General features: G+C 33.2%; 1 protein-coding gene across 6 annotated transcripts in view; it reads right to left on the bottom strand.

Moving 5' to 3' along the window:
* The window catches only part of MAD1L1 (mitotic arrest deficient 1 like 1), an 851829-nt gene that overhangs the window by 718313 nt on the left and 109090 nt on the right, over window positions 1–24426 (bottom strand). For all 6 annotated transcript variants that reach the window (XM_031950245.1, XM_031950188.1, XM_031950409.1 and 3 more), the window contains one exon: window positions 13628–13714. In XM_031950245.1, coding sequence (XP_031806105.1) covers window positions 13628–13714 — 87 coding nt within the window. The remainder of the gene's footprint in view (window positions 1–13627; window positions 13715–24426) is intronic.

Genomic DNA, 24426 nt, shown 5'->3' with positions numbered 1-24426 from the left:
TTTAGGCACAAGAGGGAATTGCTGAAGTTCTGACATCAGAGGAATAACTTGACAAGACCTGTGCTTCAGGCATATCAATTTGTGTTGAAGAACAACTGGAGAGGGTACTGCAATGATGCACAGAAACAGGACAAGATCAAATATTTAATATCATAGAACCAACCACAAGAGAAGTATTATAAGGGAAAAATTTGTAGAAAAAGGGTAATACTCAGCATACCTATGGTTATGAAAGTAAAACAAGGTAATGGATGTAAATCACACTGAAAACCAAGTCTCACAAGGTGGAGCTACATCCAGCTCCCTTTGAAGACAATGGGTGCACCTCAAGGTTCATTCCTTGGCTTTCTTCTTCTGTTTATCCAATCCAATAAACATTTACTAAGCACCTTCCATGTTCTAGGCACTGTCCTAAGTACTGAGAGAACTATTAATAAAAAAGAAATATAGTCTATGCCCTCAAGGAGCTTATAATCTGTACAAAAAAGGAGGCAAGAAAGTAACATAGGGACCAGGAGTACCTGAAACAAGGGGGCATTTTATTCCATGGAATTGAAACAAGGCAGAGTGAACCTTGTTTCAGAGTGGTCTGGTCTGAAAGACTAGGGCCTTAGAAGAAATAAAGTAATCAGAGAGGAATACAAGAATATTCTGTAAGATGGAAAAAAACTCTAAAATAAACCTAGAAAATTATTTAAGTAGCCATAATTTATCATCAATAGTGAAACATGCTATCACATTCTGGTTGCCATATACAATGGATAATCTGTTATTATCAAATACAGAGCAGAGTGAACAGAAAAGTCTAGTTTCTGCCCTCTAGAAAGGAAGCACTGGGAGGAGTCTGGCCTTTTACCCACCAATTAGAATGGAGAGGAAAGTGAGGGAAATGCAATCAATCAAGGCTTTAGTGAGCATATTGGAGATGACAATGCTTAACCTGGTAAAAACGGGAACCTTTGAACCGAAAATAAGGCAGAACAGCAGATGCAGAATAGAGTGAGCTACAAAATGGATGTCCTATACACATATAATTCAAAATACAAACCTGAATTCATTATCTTTTCTTCAAAACCCTTCTGTCTTCCTAGCTTTTCTATTACTGTGAAAAACTTAACCTCTCCCAGCTGTCATCCTCCACATCTTACATTCTTCCTCTCAACTCTTGACCCTACCATTCCCAATCTGTTGCTAAATCTTCTCTACTTGATCTTCACAGCAATCCCTTGTATCCTCTGACATTGCCACCACTGTACTATAGTTCCTCTTCATCTCACCCTAGATTCCATTTGCTTGATTTCCCTACCTTAAATGTGTCCCCATTTGAGTCCACCCTCTACTCAGCCATAATTGATCTATTTAGAGCAACATGTCCATGTCAAAAGAGTCCTAACTCAATAAACACAAGTGGCTCCTTAACTGATCCTTTGTTGGACTTTTTTATGAGCCAGATCCCCAATAGATTTCTAGTCTTTGAACACATTATTCCCTCAATTATATTTTATGATCAAAATGACACTGGCTTCCTGTTATTTGAACAAGACATTTCATCTCTTGACTGTATTTTCATTGGCTGATCCCATGTCTAGAATTCTCTCCATTTCCCTCTCTTCATTTCCAGCAAGTCTCATAAAAATTCCACCTTCTGAAAATCTCTTCCTGTTCCCCTTAATGCTTTCCTTCAATATTATCTTGAATTGATCCAGTATATATCTTGTCTACTCAGAGTTGTTTGTATGTTTTCTCATTCATTAAATTGTAAGCTCCCTTAAGTTAGGGATTGTTTTTGCCTCCTGTTTCCCTAGCATGTTGAAAAGTGCTTAGCACAAAACAGGTCCTTAGTAAATGGTTGCAAAATTACCATATAAATTTCATGATAATTTCAAGGATCAGTAATTTCAAGGATTTAGGAAAGATAATCAAATTGAATTGGCAACTGTTAATAAAAACCAGTCAGATCATTGATATAAGGCAGCTGGTAGCACAGTAGATAGAACAGTGTTTGAACAAGTTCAAATTTAGCTTTAGATATTACTAGCTCTGTGACCCTGAGAAATCTTTATTTGCCTAAATTTCCTCAGCCATAAAATGAGGATAAATGTAGCTCCTATATCTCAGATTTGTTGTGAGGATCAAATAACACATTAGTTTAAAAAAAAAAAAAAAACTGCTTAGCACCATACCTGGCTATGGTAGATACTATATACTATATAAATTTATTCCTATGTTAGGCCTATGAATTCCCTACCTCCTTTCATTTAAGAGGTAACTTGATGGTAGAGTTTTAGGCCCATAATCAGGAAAAACTGAGTTCAAAGCCCACCCTCAAAAAATTTTCTAACTTAGTGTGCACAGGTAAATTGCTGAATCTCTGGCTCAGTTCCCTCAACTTTAAATGAAGGGCAATAACACCTATTTTCGTTGTTATGGGGATTAAATGAGATTATGTCTGTAAGGCACTCAGTGCAATAACTGGCATAGTAGGTATTTACTAGATGCTTCTTTCCTTTCCTACCTTTACTAACAGAACATAATCAGCTAGCAAACAGTCTGGCAAATTACCAAACCAACAGAATGGTGAGAACTAATACAGTCAAAATAACCCAAAAAAGAGGGTAGGAATCAAAGCACTGGGCTGAGCATTTATTCCCTGTTGAGTCCAAAGGTTATTGATGAACAGATTGAACAAGATACCTCATTGGCCCCATGATATCCTCATTATTGGAAAACAAAAGTCACAAATCTAAATTCATTAGGAAGGCTTAACAACAATGAGAAAAAAATATGCTAAAGGCCTGTGTTGTACCCTTCAAAACATGTTTTTGGACAAAACAGAGGGTACTCTATAATTTATCTACTACATTCTCATTCACAAATATCCTTATCAATAATACATCTTGACCACTCTTATGAGTCAAATAAGATAAAACAATTTTAAAAAATATTTGTCTCTTTATTATTATTCCTATCCAAATGTAAGGAAAGTTGAGAGAAAGAATTTGACAGATACTTATCTTTAATAGTGATTTTATAAATGCTTATTACATTCTCCCCAGGAGGATAAAGAAAAAACAATATATACAAAGATCAGGATTGGTGGTTATGACATGTACATGACAGAACAATGCTTTACTCATTATTATTCTATAAGATTATTCTATAAGATCTCTGCTCTGTGTCCAAGAGGTCCTAAAAATCTTCCACCCTTAAATTCCAAACCCAGTATTTTTTGGAGTGTACTTTTAACAAGACTAATGATATTAGTCACATACATCAACAGATGAACACACCTTTCACATCACCCATGTAGGGTGATAATGCAGATCACAATTCATCAAATCCTTATAATATGAGATTATGATCCATGAACTACTACAAATTCTCCCAAACTAACTGGGGAGTCCCAACATACTAAAAATGGTTTTTTTAGGGCTTTTAAAGTTCCAGAAGTATCAATGAAGTACTCAGGCTGTTATCTTTGATTGTCTTTTTTTTTTATTCTTATATTTTATCTGATTGGTTTTAATAAGATTCACATCACATAAAAATTAACACTAAAAATTAAACAATTAACTAAAACTAAAAATTAAACAAATTAAAAATTAAACACTAAAAATTAACAATTGCTGCAAAAATATTTAAAGAAATATTTTAAAAATATTTAAAGAAAACAAAACAAAAATCATTACAGCTGACTGTTGGACCATTATAAAGCACTGTGTCTAACCTGGACTTTGTTAACATTTAATGAGGCTTCATTTATATAAATGAAAACATAGAGTATATTGTTCATTTTAATCCCCTTCTATTACTTTACATTACTTCACATATATTTATCTGAATTTTTCAAGAATTCCTCATTCCTTAGTTTAACAAATTCACATATCACAAATACTTCCCAAATATTTGGCAAAATCAGTTTCCAACTTTTAGCTATTATAAACAATGTTTCAATTAATATTTTCTAGTGTTGCATCTTATCTTTCGGACAAAACAAATCTAGAGATGGAGTTTCTAGGTCAAAAAGTTATGAAAATTTTTTAAAAATTTTATAATTCCATACCACTTTACAAATTAATGCAAAATAATTTGCAAATAAATGTGTTCTTTTTTCAACAACCAACAATGACTGAATTCTTCTATTATTATATATGTCAATTTGATGGGTGAAATGTAATTTCTTAAATTACTGAAAGTTCACTTTTAAAAATGTTTTTTGGTGTTTTCTGTTTTGTAAACCACCTCTAATTAGCAATAATCTATTTAGCTTATAACAAAGAAATCAATTAAATAAACAAGTTGTCACTGATACTGTCTGACCTATCTCTCCAAACGCACACACAAAAAAAGAGATAGAGTATATCATCAATAGGATAAGGAAAACACAGACAGAAGCTAGAAGAGACCTGAAAAAGCATCAATTTCAACTCCCTCATTTAGAAAATAATCATAGCCAACATTTAAAATCTATTAATTTAATTCCAAATACAAATTAAGTACCAATGCACTGCTGTTTTCTATAGTGTTTCTGGAGCTATTGGTCCTTACATTTTGTATTGGATTTGAGATGTCCATTCCTATTATTTTCATTTTCACTATGAAGCAGCATTTATCTCTGAATGAGAAACACATGAAATGTAAATTCTATCTCTGACAATACTAGCAATTTGAGCAAATCAAAAAACCTCCATATATTTCAAATAACTATCTACAAAGACATAGATAGCTTGTGTAGTAAATTCAATAAATTGAAAACATCAATGTACATTTATGCCATGAATGCAAAGATGTTTAGAAATTATGAAATCAGCATAATAAATTGCATTAGTAAATAAAAAATAATTTTACTTCTAATAAATGCAGTATCTTTTTTAATTTTTTAATTAGTTTGAATACTTATATTAAAAAAAAACATTAAAAAGCAGAGGGATGAGAATCCTTTTCTAACATGACAAAAAGAAATCTTTGAGAAACCAAGAGCTATTTGTAATTAATTATGCTAATGAGTGTAATTAAACTAATTGTAATAAAGTGTAATAAATCTAATGTGTAATAAATTAATTAAAAGCCAGTCCTCACATAATATGTATTGAGGGCACATGAATGGTAATTCCTATACCACAAATGATCAAAAAATGATATATGATTATACAAATGTAACTTTTATATATTATTTATTACATTGTGTACATATATATACATGTGGACATATTCAAATAAACGTATATATTATAAATTATGTTTTGATATAAATGTGTGTATGTACACACATATATATGCAAGCACATGTATAAGTATATGCATATGCACACATTTATTTACTTATATTCTATTTATTCTTGATTTTGTGCTTTACATCACTTCATATAAATCCTCCTATATGGTGCAACTGTCATAGGTATACATTTCCAGATGTTATTTCTTCCTTTAAAAACAGCCATTTCTGAACTTATATATCACCTGAGGACTAGCTTTTATTCTTTATCTTATAGCATTTTTCAATTACAAATATCTCTTAGATTTTTAAAGATTTCTTTTTATCCTATTAAAAAAGGATTCTCTTATTGATCTGCTTTTTAGTGTTTTTAACATAAATAAGTATTGAAACTAATCAAAACTAATCTGCATTTATTGTAAATGAAACAACTCTGAGATACTACTTCACACTTCTCAGATTGGCCAAGATGACAGGAGAAAAAATAATAAATGTTGCAGAGGAAGTGGGAAAACATGGAACACAACAATATCCAAAGAACTGGAAATGAAAGTCACAAATAAGGAAATTGAGAGACATGTTAGTATTTGGGAATAAGTGGCAACTCTTAACAAATGAAAAGCTTCAGGAGAACAAAAGTAAAACCTATCAAGGGAATGTGAATGACAAAAAAAATGGGCTGGCTGGTTATGTGGCAAAGGATAAAAACAGTCCAAATGCTCCCTGGATACATACATGATATTAGGAAGTAGCAAAGAAGGTCTGTGAGGATTCCCAAGATGCTGAATTTATGGAAAGACAGACAAAAATGAATGGGGTTGGTAACTATTGTTGTTCTACTATAGAGTAGTTGGTTCTACTATAGAGAACATCCAAAACAATGAGATCACAGCTACATGAGTATATTTTGGTAGATATTCAGTGATTTTGCTTTAATTTTCATTTAAATTTCATTAAACAATTTTCATTATTTAAGCAATTAAGTGATCAAAACAGTTTTTAATAACTGTCTTTCTCACTTCTATACTAATACTAGAAGCATTAGTAACTGATAATCTTGTTCTGAATTTTTTTTAACTGAAGTATGGTTTTCCTCCCTTTTCTTATAAATTAGCAAAAACTGTATAAATCTGGGTTTATTTCTTTAAAATTTTCTTTTTTTCATTCAATTTTTCAAAATATCAATTTGTTTACTTCATATTTAATTTTCAAATTTCCCACTTCTGTGATATGTAAAACAAAAAGCACTTCATGATTCAGCCAGATTGGGTTATTTGCTGTTTCTGAAATATATAGTTTCTCAGTTCCATATCTGAATTTTCATGGGTTCTTCCCCCCATGCTTTTAATGCATTTATTACTCAATTCTAACTCCTATAATACATAAAGCTATGGAAATTCATTTCTGATTCACCTACTTAGTACTTAAAACTGTCCTTCCTCAAGTATCATGCATAAATTATTTAAATACATCTACAAACATGCTTGACACAAATAAAAAAGACAAAAATTTTCTTATTGTTCAGTCCTTTTTCAGTTGTTATCTGTATCCTCATGACCCCCTTGGGGATTTCTTGTCAAAGATATTGGAGTAGGCCTGCCATTTCTTACTTCATCTCATTTACAATTGAGGAAACTGAGGCAGAGTGAAATGACCTGCCCGAGATTACACTGCTAGTAAGTTTCTGAGGCCAGATTTGAACTCAAGAAGATAAATCTTCCTGGCTTCACACCAGACACTCTATCTATTATGTCACCTAGCTGAAGACACTTATGACTCAACCACATTCATTAACTCAGAGATATCCTTGATTCTTTCCTCCCAATCAGAACGTATATCCAGTCAGCTGTCAATCATCATTTGTAGCTTCAAGCCACCTTTATCCTCTGCTATACTATCCTCTGATTGGGCAGTGACTCTTCTTCGGACTATCATTAAATTTCACCTTTTCTACCTCAAAAGTATTTTGATTGAACTTCTAGCCTCTAATCTCTCCACTGTCCAATATAATTTCCACACAAATGCCTAAAGCACAAATCTGATGTAACTCTCCCTACTCAGCAAACTTAGCTGGCTCCAAATTGCTTCTAGGACAAACTACAAACAATCCTTAGTTGAGCCTTGTTGTTATTGTTTTTGGTCTTTTTCAATTATATCTGATTTTTCCTGAGCCCATTTGAGTTTCTTGGCATATCCACTGGAGTGGTTTGCCTCCTCCACTTCATAGTACAGATGAGCAAATAAAGATTATGTAACTTGCCCCAATCATACAGCTAATAAGTACAGTAGGCCAGATTTATACTCATAAAGATTAGTCAGTTTTCCTGGCTCCAGATTCAGCACTCTACCTTCTTCACTATCTAGATGCCCTAGAGCTTTACACAATTAGGCTGTTTTACTTTTCCAGACTTATTTCAAATTAGTCTTCTTTAAGGAGTCTATATTTCATTAAAAATTGACCTATACTTATTTATTCCCCTTAATAGTCAGCCCTCAGCATTCCATTCCTTCTCTTTTTGGTATACACATGGTATATATATGAATGAACCTCACTCTTTTCTCATTGTTACCTTGTAGAGGTCTTAGGTTTACATAAGACTCAATTCACATGCTATTTCCCAGGGCAAATCACTCCTAATCCCTCAATTAGTATTCAATACTTCCTCAAATTATTGTATATACTGTATAATTCTATGTAATTGTTTTATTCCCCCCAATAGTCTGCACATCCTTAAAGACAGACACTTTTTCATTTGTCATTGTATTCCCGAACTGCTTAGTTCAGTGTCTTCTACACAAAAGGTGCTTATTAATAAATGCTTATTGGATTTAGTCTGGATTCATGAAATTATTCAAAGCTATAACTCAGTCTAATCTATTTTCTACTTAGCTCTACTAAAAGATTTAGCTTGGGAGAAAATGCAAGGAATTATTTTATGAGAAGATTTTAAGATTATCATTGTATTTTCACCAAAGCTATCTGAAAGTTGGGCATTATCTGGTTCTTCAGGAGAAAAATCTTCACAAGATAACATGAATTCACAATTCTATCTGCATCACACAGATGGATTCGGGACATAGTCAAAAGTAGGCCAAAAAGCCATCATTTAGGAAGGTTTCAAACATTCTGGCTATTAGCCAACTCAATGAACAAAAATTAGGTTATGGAGGTTTGAAAACTGTATGTACTGACAAACATTTGCAAGTATAAGGGAGAGGTTATAATGACACAAAGATCTCTCACTATCAGAATCTGCAAACGTAAACTTTCTTAAACCTATTTCAGAAATATATTGCATATTTACATCTTTTTCACACAATTATATCATAAAAACCTTTTAACATACCTACCACAATGTTCCTTGAAACTACTCTACCTTAATAAATAAAGGACCTTCTTTCCAAATTGCTAGCCTTCAATTCAGCACTAAATTCTCCAATTCAATGTGGTTTTCTAGATTTTTGTTGCACCTAAGGAATTTACAAATTGGATTTTTTGTTTGTTCTTTTGCTTTCTCACCTTCAGCAAAATATACAATTAATAGCAAGGGAGTTCTGACTTTTTTAGAGAACAATTTCAGGGGGAAACATTGAGCATATCCAGGATTAAACAGACTTATTCTATAGAAAAAATGCATAATCAAGTCTGGAAAAGTACAGAAATTAGTCAAAGTAATAGCTACTTTTCCCCCCTTTATTTCGTTTGGTGTCTTACTCCATCCACTCCCACCCTAAAATAACAAAATGAAAGCATGATTATATGTGTTATAAAGGCCTTAGGCAACCTTAATCTGAAAAGAAATCTACCATTCATTCAATGGAATTAACTTGATGCTATCTCATCCTCAATTGTCTTTCCTTTTGGGGCAGGTTATTAATATGAATATACATTAATAGCATTTTATATGTCATTGTTTTATATGCCTTTTTTTAAAAAATGATTTTAATGGTAGCACATAGGTATCATGGACAGGAAAACAAACTCTGGTTAGTCTGCCTAAAAGACAGAGCACTACAGAGAATCAAGAAGATCTCACGTGTCTCAGATACCTGTTAACAGTGAAATTTCAGGTAAGTAACTTAACCTCTCTGAGCTAAATTTTTTAATAAACCAGAATCACAGCCATGAAAATAGATCCTCAAAACAAAGAATTCATTTAAGTAGGGAACTGATAATCTTAGAAGACAGTAGGTCACTGTTTTAGAATATATCCTGGGAGAAACTTCAGAAGACACTAATCACAGTAATTTTAATGGAACTCATAATTAAATTAATCTCTCAATTTTATACTCAGCAGTCTTCCCAAGGAATATCAATTTTTCACACCCTGTAAGGTGGAGCTGCTTACTTGTCTTATCAAATTGCAAGTTCTAAGGAATTACTCCATTGTCCTTCCTTTTCAAAAAATTTATTATCACTTTTTGCTGGTTGCTCCCGAGGTTCAATGATGGCTCCTGTTGCTCTTACCACTGGATATTACATTTATGTAACTTGTAGTCACAGAATACAAATATCAGTGCAATCCATCATATGCTATTAATAGCACTTTCCATTATTTTGCCCAGAAGGCTGTGATTGATTTTACTCATTTTCCCTTTTTGCTTCTGTCATGTGGAAAGAAAGAAAGAAATCATATCCTTCCCCCTCTACCTCTTTCTAAAAGACATTAATAATATTCAAGGATCCAAATAGTTCAACTAGTGTATACAAACTGTTCTAGCAACAGAGAATGACTTAAACCATTTAATAAGAAATTCAAAACCTAACACTTTTCACTGTCTTTATCAATCTTTGTTTACCAATAAGAACAGCAGCATACATCTTTTTTTACCTTCTGATGAATTTCCAAAATACAAAGTCTTAACTTTAATGCTGAAAGGCTATTGGTTTTTGTTTTTCTTTTAAATCAGAAAGCTTACTGTTTTGGAGATTGGTATTATTACTTCATACATAAGAAAATATAGACAATGAGTCAGTAGCTGTTAATATTCAGACAAAGCACAATATAGAAGACTTACAGGAATTCTCAAAACTGACATTAAGGTAGAGTGAATCTGCATGCACATGTATTTCACAGTGAAGTAATATGATATTAGGAGCACTAACCCCTCTCTCATCTTTAGCTAGATAGCCCCTACCCATCTCCACAGCAGGAATGTGTAGAGAAATGACAATGCACAATTCATAGAAGTGAGGAAGAAGAAAGATGAGGATTGAGAAGAAAAAATATGAAGCAAAACTGTTCTCTACTACTACCTTTCCAGGAGAAATTTATTTCTTAAGAACCTAGTGTAACTGTAACTATAAAGCTTTGTTAGCAATATCTTCTTCAATTCAGCAAAAAGTAAATAAATATTTGAATTAAAAAAGGCAACATAGAAGAGAGAGTTCCACCCAAATTAATGCTGTTAAAATAAAGGAAAGAATGTAGGTATCAATTATATGACAGAAAAGATATTTATAGTTTATACTAGCAAACTAACTCATATCCTGTAAGTCATCATGCTAAAGCAAAAAGAAATGTCTGTGAGCCAAAAAAAAAAAAAAAAAAAAAAAAGTCCTGTTAAAACAATAAAATAAATATGAGGATATTTCATAGTTATAGGAATGATTAACCTTGTTGAAAGATTATATTTAAAGGGGCAAGCAGAGTTCAATGGCAACCGAATTATACTAGCATGGAAACAAAGATTTTGTTTTCCAACACTCTCAATAAGTCCTTAAGATTAAAGGAAATCTGAGCTTTCTAATGACATTCCAGTTTATCAATAAGTTTTGGGGAATAGACTGGTATAGAAAGTAATCAAACACAATGATCTTGAAATCTGAAGGCATGAGTCTCATTTTTCCTTCCATTTCTTCAGTAAAATAGAGAGCCATGTTCCACCTAGCAAGCTGCCTTCAACTAACTACAATTAAGTAATAGATCATTAGTCAAAAAGTGTCTTTCTTTGGAAACACTCAAAGTACTCTGACGTGACTATGACTCTGTAAATTGATCTCTATTCGATAGATGGAAACACCAAAGTCCAAATGTTAAGTACCTTGCCAAAAACAAGGTACCAGTGGCAGTAATGTGGACTAATTTACAATCTTTGGATACCAAGGCTTATTTCTTTTTGCTATACTGGATTTTCTCAAAGGCAAGTGTTCTTCTAAACTGAATTTTAAATCAAACTATTGATATTAAAGTACATGGGAAGAACATGCATTATTCTTGCACTCTTTTCAGGGATGTTCCTACTACATATTGTCTAAATAAATCATAAAAGGAAACAACATTAAAAAAAAAAAACTTTTGGTTGAAAAAATATAGAAAATTATCCAATTTATAAATAGATAATTTTCAGACAAAGAAATTAAAGCCATTTCTAGTCATATAAAAAAATGCTCTGAATCACTATTTGTAGAGGGCTGAAACTATTGAGTCCATGCACTGAGGTCAGGACTGCCGAGCACTTGAGGCTAACTACTCATTCCACAATACTCTATGGGCATACCTTTGGAAAATGGCCCTTCCTACTATCCTGTGCTGGCTCAATGACTGGTGTATACAGAGGATTGTAGGAGGGATGAGGGGGTGGAGTAAGACTAGCCAGAGTCACACTTTGGCAGTGACGAGGGAGAAGGTGGTAGCGGAGATTCTGCTTCCATTATGTTCAATCCTGCATCTAAAGACCAAGAATAAAGACTAAGGACTTTTGCTCTCCTAACTCAGGCTGATTCTGAGTGTCCTGGGAGCTAGCACAGTCGCCACAAGTATCGATTAGAGAAATGTAAATTAAGACAACTTCAAGGTACCATTTCACAGCTCTCAGATTGACTACGATGACAGGAAAAGATAATGATATATGTGGGAGGGGAGTTGGAAAAACTGGGGACACTAATGCACTGGTAGTGGGATTATGAAATGATCTAACCATTCTGGAGAGCATTTTGGAACTTTGCTTAAAGATCTATCAAACTGCAAAAAACCCCTTTGATCCAGCAGTGTCTACTGGGTCTACTATTTTATATAAAAAGAACAGTAATAAGGCTGATTTCAGAAGAGACTACAAAGACTTATAAAAACTTATGCTAAGTGAAGTAAGCAAAGTGAAGTAACATTGTACATATCAAGAAGATTATGTGATAATCAACTGTGATGGACTTGATTCTTTTCAGCAATGAGGTGATTCAAAGCAATTCCAATAAATTTGTGGTGAAAAGAGTTATCCACATCCAGAGAAAGAACTATGGAGACTGAATGTGGATCAAAGCAAAGTATTTTCACCTTTTTTTTTTGCTTTTATTATTTGTTTGCTTGTTTTGTTTTGTTTTTTCCTGTCAGGTTTTTTTTCCCCTTTTGATCTGATTTTTCTTATGCAGCATGATGAATATGGACATATGTTTAGAAGAACTGCACATTTTTAACCTATACTGAATTGCTTGATGTCTAGGGAAGGGAGAACAGGAAAAGGGAGAGAAAAAATTTAGAACACAACATTTTGAAAAGGTGAATGTTTGCATGTATTTGGAAAAATAAAAACTATTTAAATGCAAAAAAAGTATACGATCAACTAATATCTAGTCTGTTTAAATACACAATGGAATAATCTGTCAAGATAATTTGAGGTCACTGATGACAATGCAAAATTCATGCAAATGCAAAAGCAATCATTATTGTTTGACATTTCAAAACTATATGGATGGAATTACTTTTGGTGTGACCAGATGCTTCTAAAGGTCTATTTTTTGCAATCAGAAGCAGCACTACTACTACCATAACAAAAAAAAAAAAAAAAAAATCCTTCTAGCTACTAATAAATCATAGAAAAAGCCATTTTTCAGGGGATGATAGGGGCTGCAACATGAGAATCAATGATACACACCTAGGCTCAGCATTATCTCTCCCTCACCATCAATGAATCAATCATGGACAAGATGATTACTGGGCTTTCTTTAGTTCTTAAATAAACACATTTCTTTCATAAAGAGCCTCAATACTCATGTCTTAGAAAAAAAGAGATGGGGAATCATACAACTGCAAAGAGTTGAATGGTATTGCTCAAAGACAAACACACTATAGGAATCAGACATCTAACATGAGGGGACAAAACTACTTAGAAATCAAGAAAGGTGTACAGATCTTTTTCAAGAATAAAGCAATTCTCACTTGAAATTTGGGTTTTACAAAGGACATCAAACAGCATATTCACAGTCTGAACTCTTTAAATTTTAACCTTATTGATATTATTGACCTTATTTATTAAAGATCTATAAAGACTATATCCTTGCTTTTACTCTAAGAGCACAAATTGTGGCTAACTCTAAAATGGAAAGAAGATAACCTTTCTTTCAAATAAAGTCTCCAAGAAGAGCCTGAAATGAGAGTCATTTATGACCAAGAATGAGATTCAAGGCACCCTTACCTGCTTGTACTACTGGTGCTCTTTTCTGTCAGCTCAACCTCTCTCTGTTGCAAAGCCACAATGTAGCTGGAGAGATCATCAGGGGTCCTGTGGAATAAATTCAACACACAAAAAAAGAAAATTTAAAAATCCAAATATGCCATTTGCAAGGAAATCATTGTCAACTTTAAATATCAAGTATTATAAAATTCTTATTTTATAATAAAGTGACTTCAAAATCATTTATGAACAAAGTCATATGTATCCTCTTAAAAACACAAAAACGTTTACACATTAAACAACCATTTATTTGTAATCTTTAAGTGAACCTACTCCAGTCTGTTCCTTCAAAGCCATGTATTTCATAAAGATGCAGAGTATTACAGCCATGTTCCACAATAAAACATAAGGCTTTGAGCAAAGCAGCAAAACTATAGACCACTGGGAAGTCAAAGCAAAAAAGAAGGAAAAAGAAAAATCCAGTATAGAATGCAGCCATCAGAAATGAAGCAGGACATATTAATAAAGAAGTGATTTCTGACATCCCTTTGTCCTTCCTGTCTTTTCCCATACAATTCTATTCCATGAAGACCACACTCCAGGCATTGAGGATACTTGATTCTCTCCTTTGCATACCTTGTGCTCCCTCCCCATTCAGATGCCTTTGCTTATGCCATTCTCATCCTCTGCTTCTCCTCTACAATGTGTGGATAGAAGAGCTCTTCTATTTATTATACATGTAAGCCCTGCCAAAACAATCTAAGTTGAAATTCCTCGTTTAAAAAATAAAATTTAAAAATAGTTTAAAGGATTTCTATGCTCTCTTTTAAATTTAAGTCTATATGATTTACCTGACAAAATTCTGCTCATTCTTCAAAACAATTTCTCAATTAGATACCCTATCCTCCAAATAATGTCACACAGTAAGCTGTCTTTTAAACAATAATTGTTTCACTTCTAACTATAGTTACTGGGATATACCAAACTAGATAACACATACCACTACAAGAAATATTATTTGTTTTACCATCTCTCTTCTGTCTTTTAAGAAGAACTGATAAACTGAGTTAAGATATATACAAAAAGAGGCACAGCAAGTAATGACCACATCATTTGTAAATGAAGGCAGCAACTTTAAAACCAAAGAATAAAACAAAAAAAGGACAGAAAGACATATATTAATCTAATAACTCATGATTATACTTATAATAATCATTATAATAATTATAACAATTATAATAATCACTTGATAATCTTCATCATATTTTAAAATCCTTAAAAAACTTAAAAAATATTTCCTTTAAAAAACTGTTTATAGAGTTTATAAAATACTTTCTTGTTTCAGTAAAAATATATTACTAGGAAACATCATGACATGCTAACATTACAGCAAAAATAATGACAGTATGTTCTAAGATTTACAAAACTAGCAAGATAGCATATTAGCCACTCAGTTCCTTTAACTCTCTAACCCTTACAAAAGAAAAAAAAAAGTGGAATTATGTGACAGATATAGAAAAATCATAGCTAAATTCAAAGGTCAAAGAAATAGAGAACACAGCAAAGGTAAAATCAAAAGCAAAAATATCTAATCCTTAGGAACACAACTGAATCAAGAACAATTAGTGAAGGCCATTTGAGGATGTCCAAGACTATAGAGAGATTCTGTTGGCATCAATCCACACAATCATGTCTAGAGAAAAGGTAAGCAAGACAGTTGAAAACATGATCCATTCTGACAGAAACATTCACCACAACCCACTGTAGAAACACTAGTGGCAGACTTTTCCTTTGTCTCACTCTTCAAAACTGGCAAAAATTGATTCTTTCCATTCACCTAAGAGAAAGGACAATCCAAATATTAGATTGAGGTGTGACGTGCATGGCTGTTCCAGTTCAGAAGAAACAAATACTGAAAACCAAGTGTGACTAGTATCATTTCTCACAGAGGGCTCTTGAAGTAAGGATCTAGGAGAGTGATGAACAAACACGTAAGGAGGTTACCCAATTTCAGCAAAAGGAAAAAAGCAAAAAAATTTAAAGGAAAATATTTTTAAAAGCTTAAAATGCCAAAGATTTCAAAAGAAAACCTTATAACAGTCAAAAACACAAGCAGATAAATCAACAAAGAGAAGCCCACCAGGAGAATGAGTACAAAATCCTCAAAAAGAATACAATGTTATCTTTTAAATATTACATGTCCAAAAAAAAGTAAACTATTTTTAAAAGAAATGTATCTTATGGATTTTCAGAGTATTAATCAACAATAGGAAATTCCAGAATGTCCCTAGAGAGAAATTAAATTAATTGAGCAAGAAATTAGGAGTTTTTAATCAGAATTTAGATGTCTCAATGCAGCTTTTAAAAAACTAAATTAACAGATTTGGGGGGGGGAAAAAAAAACTATGATGTACACATTCTCTCCCAAATAATCGAAAAGATTATTTGTTCAAATGAAAAAGAAAATAATTGTTAATTATTAATAATAAATTAATAAATAATTTTAGAGTGTTTGGTATGTGCAAAGTATTACATTATACACATTAGATACAAAAAGATACAAAAAGTATGACCATCCTTGCTCTTGTAGAACTTATATTCTAATGAATGAGACAAAATATAGAAGTTACAAATCAGATGGAAAAGTTCTATGTACTTGAGGGTACATAGAATAGGAATATGAAATAGTAATGCCTCTTTATGTCATATCCACTGATAAAATTTATATTAATTTTAAATGTTAAACCATTTGATAGTAACAAGGACTTTGGTGGCAAGAACTTTCCTGAGTCTTTAGTAGTTTCAGATATGCACAGGTGTAGTTGACAGGATGCACTGATTCTAGGGTTGCTTTCCAAGATGATGTGTGAGAGCACAGGTAAAGGCATTTTTATTTGCAAATCTCTTGTGTTAAGGATCCCCCACTATGTCCATCAGCATCTTTTAATAAGTATTTTAAAATTTAATATTTTAAATTTAAATTTAAAATCTCCACTTAATAAATATACTCATCAATAATATAAATGTGATAAGAAAATTGGATTCACAAAAGAAAGGAAGTAATAAAAGGCATTTCAAATAATTGTTACCCTGAGTATTTTAATTCTCAAGAAAGGCAAGGAAGAAAATAAAAGGAAATCTAAGAGGCCCCTTCCACTGTAATTCTATGATTTTCCACTCTTGTTTGAGAAATACTCAGATTTTGCTTGGCCTTTATCTGATATTCCTCTCTAGTGCCAATGTAGAGAACAAATGATCCTGTAGAAAGAAGATACCAATGATTTGCAACATAATTAAAATTATACTAACAAGACAAAGTCAGACTATTTCTGACAGACTGTAACTGTGCCATCCAAGTCAGAACCTATTGTCATTCTAGTGGGAGAAAGGTGGATGATAACTATATTTAATATAGTTAAGTTTACAGACAAAGGAAATAATCATTCTGCTTTTGTCAATAAATCTGTCTTAAGAAAACAACATTTCAGCCCTCTCCAACCATATAGGTATGTTTAGGTGTCTTTAGAAAAAAAGAATTAGAACATACAAACAATTATCCTGCCCAATCATTAACTGGTAGCAATTGTAATTCTCCTTTTGCAAGAATAGATTTGGAACTCTTTTGCCTTGAAACCTACTCTTATACTGGACATAACATTTAATTACCTACACTTCACCAAACTGTCTAAGAAAAACATCCCTACTTCCACTCTCCTAGGAACCACTGAACACTCCATATATAGAATATCTTTTGAGTGAATTGTCATCTATCTCTCTAAGGGTAGGACAGAGGAATTAGTAGAAAATTCAAGTTAACCCAGGGACCTAGGGACTCACTAAATATTCACCAATCCAGTTTCTCTTTTGTCTTGTTTATGCTTCATAGTGTCTTTGATCAAGAATTAGAGCAAAATTCTTCTTCATTTTAGGACTTTATAGGGGCAAATAGCAGTCAATTAGTACTTCTATCCTATGACTACGAAAATACCATGTATTTCTTCCTTTATGTCTGTATTTTGGAGATGATATATACTGAAAACAAAAAGTCATCTTTCCCATTGTCAGCTTCTCATCTAGCTCTACCCTAATTCTGCCCAATAACCAGTTAAGAAACTACCATGTGCAGCAAGATAACTATACAAATATGTATACACATATTGCATTTAACATATACTTTAACGTATTTAACAGATATGGATCTACCTGCCATCTAGGGGAGGGGGTGGGGGGAAGGAAGGGAAAGATTGGAACAGCAAGGGTCAATGCTGAAAAATTACCCAAGCATATGTTTTGTAAATAAAAAGCTAAAATTAAAAAAAGGAAAAGAAAAAAAGAAAGAAAGAAACTATCACGTACCATTTACCATGTACTTTTCCAGGAACTAGGAATACAAAGCCAAAACAGTAATGAAAAATCTTTCAAGAAAAAACATATCTCCTCAAAATTCTTATAACTCTCTAGCTTTGAGGTTTACCCCATCAAAATTATCCTATCCAGATAGGATAGGATCTTTTCCCAGTCATCTACCAGTCTTTAAGCCATTTACCATTCTTTCTCCAAGAGTTTAGAAACTGGTTCATAGATTTCCTCACTATTTCAAGTTCTATGATTCAAGAACTTCAATATGAACACTGATAGATTTTCAAACATTCTCATCTCCCATTCATCAGTCTGCACAACTCCTATAAGATGAATGTTCATATTTTAGATCTCACCATCATTCATTAACGTGCTACCTCCAAATTCCTAGACTTGAATTCTTTCTTTAAACATTAATTCCTTTTATTTCTATCTTCTCAATCCCCTTCTAATGCTCTTATTTGTCCTTTCTATAGCCTCCTATTCTCTCCATTGCCCCCTATTCCATTATACCTATTCTGACTTTATTTCCTTCCTCTATAATTTTGAACCTTTAATTAATCAGATCAACTACATAAACATCTTCAATCATTGAATTCTTTGTTCCTTTGTCCTGGCACTATTCAGCATTTTAAAAACTCCAAAAATCTCTACATTTGTCTAGTCCCACACAGACTGGGTCATTATAATTATGCTATATCTCAGACAAGTCCTTGTTTGCTGCCCAACAATTCCAGGTAAAATGCAAGGATCAGAACAAATTTTATAGACTATATATATATATATATATATATATATATATATGTATGTGATCAAGGCTTTTGATATTGTCAGTCATAAGATTTTGTGGAAGATTATGCCAAAATCTGATTGCCCAGAGAAATTCATCACAATCGACCCCAGTTTCATGATGGGATGCTTGCATGGATGTATTCTGGATAATGACCAATTTTCTAGTGCTTTTCCAGTAATCAATGCAGTAAAGCAAGGCTGTGTGCTTGCTCCTGTGCTTTTTTAGCACTGATTTCAGCAATAGTACAAGAAACCTTCAATGAAGATGAACACAGCATTATCAGCTATCAAAATGACAATAAATTATTTAATCTGAAAAGCCAACAGTTCCAATGATCTTGTGATGAAGAACACCATCTACACCCAGAGAGAGGACTTGGGTACTGAGTGTAGATCACAACATAGCAGTCTCACTCTTTTTGTTGTTGTTTACTTGCATTTTGTTTTCCTACTCATTTACTTCCTTTTTTTTGATGTGATTCCTCTTGTGTAGCAAGAGAATTGTATAATTGCTTAAATACATATATATATACACACACACATATACACACATGTATAGAATTTAAAATATATTTTAATATGTTTAATATATATTGGATTGCTTGCCATCTAGGGGAGGCTGTGGGAGGAGGAGGAGAAAATCTGAAACACAAGGCTATTCAAGAGTCAATGTTAACTAGCAGGATGAATACAGAGAGGCTTGGAAAGACTTACATGAATTGATGCTGAGTGAAATGAGCAGAACCAGGAGATCATTATATACTTCAACAACAATACTATATGAGGATGTAATCTGATGGAAGTGGATTTCTTCGACAAAGAGAAAATCCAATTCAGTTCCAATTGATCAATGATGGACAGAAGCAGCTACACCCAAAGAAAGAACACTGGGAAATGAATGTGGACTACTTGCATTTTTGTTTTTCTTCCCAGGTTATTTTTACCTTCTGAATCCAATTCTTCTTGTGCAACAAGAGAACTGTTCGGTTCTGTACACATATATTGTATCTAAGATATACTATAACATATTTAACATGTATAAGACTGCTTGCCATCTAGGGGTGGGGGTGGAGGGAGGGAAGGGAAAAGTCAGAAAAGAAGTGAGCGCAAGGGATAATTAAAAAATTACCCAGGCATGGGTTCTGTCAATAAAAAGTTATAATTAAAAAAAAAAGTCAATGTTGTCAAATTATCCATGCGTATGTTTTGAAAATAAAAAGCTTTATTTTAAAAAATTAATTTAAAAGAAAGAAAGACAAGACCACAGGCCAAGACTAAAGTGGAAGGAGATTCAACCTGATCTATATTGGCCACTAGACCCAGATGGTTCTGGAAGGGATGTTGAGTCAAGTGATCCTGCATAGCCCTCTTTCTTTTAAATCCAATTCATTTGCATGTTGTGATCATGTCACCTCCCTGATGTCATGGTCCTTTTCCAGAACAAAAGACAAACAACAACAGATGATTATGCAAGCCTCTGAGGCTGAAATGCAATAGAGTATGGATCAATTCTCTGCTACTTATGCTAATTTTGTCCTAGCAAAGAGGGCAACCAAAAAAAAAAACAGAGGTTCTCCTCCACCAAGAACTGAATTATGTATACATGGAACCATTAATTATAGCAAATAGAGAAATTCTGAATATTTGGGATATGTTCACTTGAGAGTCTACATTCTAGACATATTCACACAAATGATAAAGTTGATGCACATACTGACAGAACTAGAACAGTATTTGGGAGGCTCTAAAAAAAAAATATGGGAGAAAAGAGTACTATTAGTCTGGCTATCAAACTGAAGGTCTCTGTGGACTGACACATCAGACAATGTGTCAGCAAATTTAAAAATTTCTTCTACTTGAATTGTTTTTATAAGATTCTGAAAATCATGAGACATGAGAGATGCTGGCACAGAACATCCCCTTCCCTCAACATGATGTGTTCATACCAAAGAAGGTCTTGGGCTCTAAGAACAAAGCAGAATCATTGTAGTTCAAAAGAAATATGAGATTTACAAATCTATATTAAGCTCTATCCCAAATGGCCAGACAATTTCTAACTGAGTCAAGTTCTATTAGTATGATTAGCCAAAGTTGAATGCACTATACCTCGACTCCAACAACAGGATAAAGTACAAAGGATAAATAATATTTAATCTCAGTTAGGTCCTCCCTGCTTTATAAAGCAAACCTTTAATTTTTCCTCAATTATCAAACTCCATACAGTAGCTCTTAAAAACTTTCTCTTCTCTCCTCAAGTGTTGATCACAAACTCACAATAGGGGATCATGTCTTTCATATTAAAAAAATCAAAACTGTCTGCCATGAGATCCTATTTTTCTCAATTCATTCTTCTTTTCTAATTATTAGTCCTTCTTCTTATTCAAAATAATTTGTCTTCAATTCTCTGTAAACCTGCTATATCACTCTGGAGGGTTCTTTTTGTATATTGCAGGCAGCAAAGTGACTCAGTAGAGTAGTAGTTGGAAATACAGCCTCTGACACTTGATACTTCCTACCTGTGTGACCCTGGGCAGGTCATTTAACCTCAATTTTCTGTTTGTCTCAATTTCCTCATCTATAAATATGAGTTAGAGAAGGAAATAGCAAACCATTCTGGTTTCTTTACCAAAAATTCCAAAAAAGGGGTCACAAAGATAGACAAGACTGAAACAATTAAAACATTATCTTTTTTTTTTAATAACTTTTTATTTACAAGTTATATGCATGGGTAATTTTACAGCATTGACAACTGCCAAACCTTTGTTCCAATTTTTCCCCTCCTCCCCAACCCCTCCCCTAGATGGCAGGCTGACCAATACATGTTAACTATATTACAAGTATAAATTAAATACAAAATAAGTATACATGTCCAAACTTATTTTGCTGTACAAAAAGACTCTGAAATAGTGTACAATTAGCCTGTGAAGGAAATCCAAAATCCTGGCAGGCAAAAATATAGGGATTGGGAATTCAATGTAATGGTTCTTAGTCATCTCCCAGAGTTCTTTCCCTGGGTGTAGCTGGTTCAGTTCATTACTGCTCCATTGGAACTGATTTGGTTCATCTCATTGCTGAAGATGGCCAGGTCCATCAGAATTGGTCATCATATAGTATTGTTATTGAAGTATATAATGATCTCCTGGTCCTGCTCATTTCACTCAGCATCAGTTCGTGTAAGTCTCTCCAGGCCTTTCTGAAATCATCCTGTTGGTCATTTCTTACTGAACAATATTATTCCATAATATTCATATACCACAATTTGTTCAGTCATTCTCCAATAGATGGACATCCACTCAGTTTCCAAAAACAACAATATCTTAAGGAACCTAAAGATTGTCTGTTGAATTTAAATCTAGACCCATGGAATAAAATCTATGCCATCACAATGGCATCTTTATTTCATCTGTGCTATAGTAGTATTTACTCAGACTTTGAAAAATAGAAAGGACAAAGCAGAAAAATATAGGCACACTGTATAGATTTGAAAATATGAAGCATTTTCTATACCCAAACCAACTTAAAAAAATTTTTTTCAGCCACTTTCTCTCACTGAAAATAAATATCATCTATAATAGCTTTCAAGCAAATTCTTCTTTGAGGGAGTCCAAAGAGCATTGGCCAAACAGTCAGACATATTCAATAGCAATTTAGAAACATGGTTTTTCCCCTCGGGTACAAATTAGACCAGCAAAGCTCCAAACTACAATAATGCAGTTAAGAGACAAAAATTACTGTTAACCAAAGCACTTCAATTTCCTTTGAAGTAAAAATAATTTGAAATGTAACAATTTAATAAGGGGGAAAAAATCCAAAACTGCTCAAATGAAGTAAAAAATGAATTTAATAGATTGTCCATCTGAATTACTTTGCTTCCATAAGAGGCTGCAAGGCATACTATTCACTCTCCCCTTAAATCTTAGTGATATACATAAAGCAAGTTACACATTTCTGCTTCATATATTTAATTTCAACTTCTTACATGAAAAGTGACAGCTAGTTATTTTAGCAGACCAATCACAGCCCCAATACTCAGGAGTTTACCATTTCAATAAAACTACTTAATAATGAACGAGAAAGTATATACTAGATTTTAAGGATGATTACATACATACAAAGACATGTGAGCACATGTTCATATAAAAAGCATTTTTCAGAAAAGGTTCAAAATTTTCAAACAAGTTTGTAGCATGCCTGAAATATATAATCACCATATATATTCAATATAACAATCGTTTATTCAATATTCATTTCAAACAAGACAATTTGTCAGCATTCTAAAGAATGCAAAGTTTAGATATGATATGGCCCCTAATACTCAGAATGTTTTCTTTGATAGAAGAAGATAAATACCTAGAATATAAAACAATAAGTATATGAAAGCACAAAGTACATTTGAAGTACTAGCAGAAAGAGGTTATTACAAGGACACTTGTTTGACTGTACATGTATCTCTGGAATTTCTGACAAGGACTATATACAAAGTGCTGAGTTAAGTAAATGCTCTCTCTATCCATTTATCTACCTAATTCAAATTCTTCTTCTGACACTTAGTAGTTATGGTGCTTTATGCAAGGCAACAATAAGCATTTATTAAGCATTTATTCTGGACCCAGTCTATTTAACACTGTGGACACACGCAGAAAAAAGTAAAGAACAATCCCTGTTCTCAGGGAATTCAATGTGATTGGAAGAGAAAATATGCAATTAACTATGTACCATAACTACATACAAATAATATATACAGGAAAAACGGGATGATCTCATAAAAAAAGCAGTAAGATTAAGGAAGACTTGTAAATGTTTTTGTAGAAATGGCTACTTATTTGGGATTTAAAGATAAACAGGGAAAGTAATAAGCAAAGATGATGAAGAGAATTTTAGGCATGAAAGAGAGCCATGAAAAGTCCAAATAGAAGGTAAAGAAACTTATGCAAGAAACAGCAAGGACACTGTTAGTTAACAAATCACAAAGTACATGACATATGGAAAGGTAGGAAGAGACTAGATTATGAAAGTGAACCAAAGAGAGAATTTAATATTTGACCCTGAAGAAAAGAGGAAGCCATTGGAGTTCACTCAATCCAAAGGGTGGGAGAGAGAGGGCCACAGTGTTGGACATGGTCAGAAGCACTTTAGGAGAATGGACTGAAAAGAAGAGATATGAAGTAGGGAGACCAACCAGATGGCCATTTCAATAGTCTATGTAGGTAGCAAATGCAATGTACCAGCCTGGTGTAAGTAAAAGAGAAGAAGAGGGGGTTTATTCTAGAAATGTCACAAGGAAGAAATGACAAAAATTTGGAAACAGATTGGATAATAAAGCAAGACTTAGCAACAGACTGAATATTGGAGGGTAAAAGATAAAAGAGAAAATGAGGAATTGAGGATAATGCCTAGGTTGTGAGTCGTGAGTGATTGGAAACATGGTGGTACAATCTAGAGAGAAGAGAAGAGCCAGGAAATATCATTAGGAGATGATACCCACAGTTGGCAGGTGCAACCTGGGAAAATCCCAAGACAAACTAAAGACTGGGAAAGACCTAAATTTAAAAACACTAAGGTCATCCACTGCATCCAAGGCCACTGACTGTTTTGATTTTTTGTCCTTCCACTGTATTTCCACTCTGGAGGAACTCAACCTCACTTAAATCTATTACATGAGCAAGTCT

Source organism: Sarcophilus harrisii, chromosome 1 (genome assembly GCF_902635505.1).
Source record: "Sarcophilus harrisii chromosome 1, mSarHar1.11, whole genome shotgun sequence".
Classification (NCBI taxonomy): domain Eukaryota; kingdom Metazoa; phylum Chordata; class Mammalia; order Dasyuromorphia; family Dasyuridae; genus Sarcophilus; species Sarcophilus harrisii.
This window is presented reverse-complemented; position numbering and strand designations above follow the sequence as displayed.